This window comes from Limanda limanda, chromosome 16 (assembly GCF_963576545.1).
Source record: "Limanda limanda chromosome 16, fLimLim1.1, whole genome shotgun sequence".
Taxonomy (NCBI): domain Eukaryota; kingdom Metazoa; phylum Chordata; class Actinopteri; order Pleuronectiformes; family Pleuronectidae; genus Limanda; species Limanda limanda.
The window spans coordinates 17,659,869-17,663,473 of NC_083651.1; the positions used below are offsets into that span (position 1 = coordinate 17,659,869).

A 3,605-nucleotide genomic window follows, 5' to 3' on the forward strand; every position below is an offset into this window, starting at 1 on the left:
TTCTTAAATATGAATCTATATAAAGCATTTCACTAGAGAGGACCACGCCTCAGCAATATATGATTTAAAGGTTTGAAATTGATGTATTGGATGTTGAGTAGAAATGAATGTCGGAGGAATGAAAGGATTGGCATGAAGAAGCGTCTCAAAGGCTGTCCTGAGAAGATGCACTCGTGACTGGGCAAAGGCAGACTTCCTGTGCTGAAGGGAGGGAGATGAAGGGATGAGAGAAAGAGGACGAGGGTAGCGATGAGGGACTGAGGATGAAAGCTGAGGGGAGCGATGAGGGAAGGAGAGAGAAGGGATGAGGGACGGAGGATGAATGGATGAGGATAGGCATGAGGAAAGGAGGATGAGGTAATGGGATGAAGGGATGAGGGTAGGGATGAGGGGAGGAGGATGTATGAGGGTAGGGATGAGGGAAGGAGGATGATGAGGGTAGGGATGAGGAAAGGAGGATGATAAAGGTAGAGATGAAGAAAGGAGGATGGATGAGGAAAAGAGGATGATAAAGGGTTTGTTGAAGAATCAGAGACGAACAGAGCGTGATGGGATGACCTGGTGAATGCAGGCTGAACAGGTGACAGGCGTGGTTGAGGCGTGGCCCTGCTCCTGAACCTAAGTTAACTGGTTCACTTCTTTTAATGAGTTCCAGTTGTTGTGAAGTTCTTGAAAAGCAAGCGATAACTTCCCATTTTAGATTGTCGAATAAATTATGTCAGCATCAAAGGACAAATATATTCTATACAGTATTTCTTGGAATGTTTTGTGAGGCTGGATATGCACCACATTCAATGGCTGTCTCTGTCAATGATCACTGTGAAGGTCAGTCAAGTAAACGTCACCCCCCACCCCCCCCACCCCCCCTCCACATCAACATGGCCACAGAAAAATCCCAAGCTTGTCTGCTGTGGTATTCCACACAATTATTTCAACCATCAGATAAAAGGGAGGACATTAGATGGAATGGACACAAAGGGTTAGCTATTTCAAGACCTTTGTATGGAGCTGATCACCGAACACAGACCTCAAAAGGTCAGCAATGGCCCATTTTCTAAAAAAATCCCCCGTCGGTGTCCCTTCACACATGCACACCAATTAACATCAAGGGGATCTCAGGCTGATCTATTAATAGCGTGGCGTGGATTTCAATGCAGAGCCTTGCTGCCGAGCTCATTGCTGAGCAAGTGCCATCGAGGCGGTCCAGATGCCCGGTGCAGTGTCTGGAAGTCGTTGTTTTCTGAGGTTATTCTCTCTCAGGCGCATTCAAGTCAATACTCAATCAGTCATTATTCTCTGGCCCCCAGCTAGTTAGTCTGTATCCTCCCAGTTTTGTGCAGATGGTGTATGGGCATCACTGTGTTCCATTTTAACCATCAGAGGTAATGACTGCACCTAACAAGTCTTTGGAAAGCTTTTTTGAAGTCTTCATTAAAGATGGTGTAGATGAGGGGGTTGATCAGCGAGTTGAGATAGCCCAACCAAGTCAGAAAGTCGGCCATCTCCATTGATGTACTGCAAGCACTGCAGGTGTTGACGATGACCTCCTTGACAAAAAATGGCAACCAGCAGATGACAAAGGCCCCTATGATCAACCCCAATGTGGAAGCCGCTTTGCGCTCCCTTGAGCCTGAGATCCGCGGTCCTTGGTAAAACTGGCTTCGACGTGACTCACTGCGCGAGTCTTGTCGGCGTGACTTGGAACGGAAAGCCTTCGACGAAGCACGCTTCCGCTCGCGCGGAGGTTCCTCAGTTGAGGGTTCAGAGGACTTCTCCGGTGGATTAATGGGCTCTGGACTCCGAGGCCCCTCATCAACATGACCATCTCCAGCAGGGTAGGACGAGGGGATCATGCTCCCATTGGTCATGCATGAGTGACGGCTGGCTCGGCTGGCCTCTCTGCGCATATAGAGGGTCTGTGCGGCCCGGTAGATTTTGTAGTAGAGGATGAGGATGAGCAGCAGGGGGATGTAAAAAGCTCCAAGGGTGGAATACAAGGTGAAAGCCATGTGATGGTGGACGATGATGCACTGGTCTACGTAGTCTGCGTCCCCGCTGTAGTACCGCCACAGTAGAGGAGGAAGTGAGATTAGGATGGACAAAAACCACACAAATGCTACCATCGCGCCGGCCCTGGCCCCTGTGCGTATGCGAGAGTACTCAACTGCATCAGTAATGGCCCGGTAACGGTCGATGGCGATAGCAGCAAGGTGCAGGATGGAGCATGTGCAACAGGTGATATCCACACTCAGCCAGATGGTACAGAACACCTGGCCCATGACCCAGCTCTCTTTCTGGATGTAGACGATGCTGAAGGGCATGACCAGCACCGCCACCAGCAGGTCGGTCACTGCTAATGAGCAGATGAGGTAGTTGGCTGGGTGGTGCAACTTGCGGGTCACTGCGATAGCTGTGATCACCAGGCAGTTGAAGAATGTCGTCAGGATGGCCAGTACAGACAGGGTCAGCGTGAGCAGGGTCTTACTGGGAGGGAGTTTATTGGTATCCAGTGAGTAATTTCCCTCGCTGCTTGTAGCAAACACCCCTTCGGTGGAATTGAGGAAATCCATTCTGCAAGCGAGAGGTAAAGACGTGTACGTTAGACATAATGGAAGCTTAGGGAAACCATGCTGTAAAAAATATTTATTTGGAGCAGATTAATGATCTTAATATTGTTTTTTCTCATCTCTTCATAATGGATTTCAAACAGTCAACTTTTAAACATGCTGCGAAATTCACTTCTGTTATGCTTCCCCCTCCGCTTCTACTTTGAAACATTCCTAGCCAGCAATTTTGCTTTCTGAACTTCATACATAAAACATGTCAGAGTGGATGAAAGGGAGGCTTTCATTCAGAATGTGCCTTTTAAAGATAGTACACTTTAAAGTTTACCTTACTGTACGGCCTGCAGCTCAGGACTAGTTGCATCCAGTTGGTTCAGTGTGCAGCAGAAGGTCTGCTCTGATCTGCCCCGCCCAGCAGCTCTGCCATCGCATTCCTCCGGTCACTCACCAACACCTGAAAGAGAACGAGAGTGAGGGAGGGAACAGGAGACAGAGAAATCGTGAGTGAAAGAGAGAAAGAGAAAAAATATCTTGGTGAAGATGCAGCCAAGGACAAGTACAGTTACACAACAGAAAAAAAAGATTGCAGATGCAGTAAACCACACACACACACGCCAACATTATGCTAATCATGTATATAAAGAGTATTGAATGAACACTAATTTAGAGACAGCCACTATGATTAAATCAAAAAAGCTCAGGTACGACTGTCATCGTTCACTTGCACTGCATCGCTCAGTATCCTGAAGACATGAGTGGGAACTGTTGCTATAGAAACCCACGGAGTACAGTAATTTTTCCTCAATGTAGTGATTGAGCAGAGGCAGCCAAACTCTTGACTGTCAGGTCTCTGCTGAGACCGCTCCATTCCCAGATGGTACGGTCCGAGGGCAGGTGGGTTGTTGAATGAAGCTCTGAGGTTACATGACAGCCGAGAGAGGTGAGAGATTTCAGTTCAGTTCATCATCACACACGGCAAAGTTTCTGCTAATATAATATATGCGGTAACTGTCGCTTCACAGCAGGAAGGTCCCTAGTTTG

The 3,605-nt window shown here is 47.9% G+C and overlaps 1 protein-coding gene across 1 annotated transcript; it reads right to left on the bottom strand.

Annotated features, from left to right (window-relative positions):
* Positions 1-1,376: 1,376 nt before the first annotated feature.
* htr1fa (5-hydroxytryptamine (serotonin) receptor 1Fa) lies at positions 1,377-2,570 on the bottom strand. Its single transcript, XM_061088989.1, has one exon. It carries the CDS (start codon positions 2,568-2,570, stop codon positions 1,377-1,379), a length of 1,194 nt encoding a protein of 397 aa, XP_060944972.1.
* Positions 2,571-3,605: the final 1,035 nt, after the last annotated feature.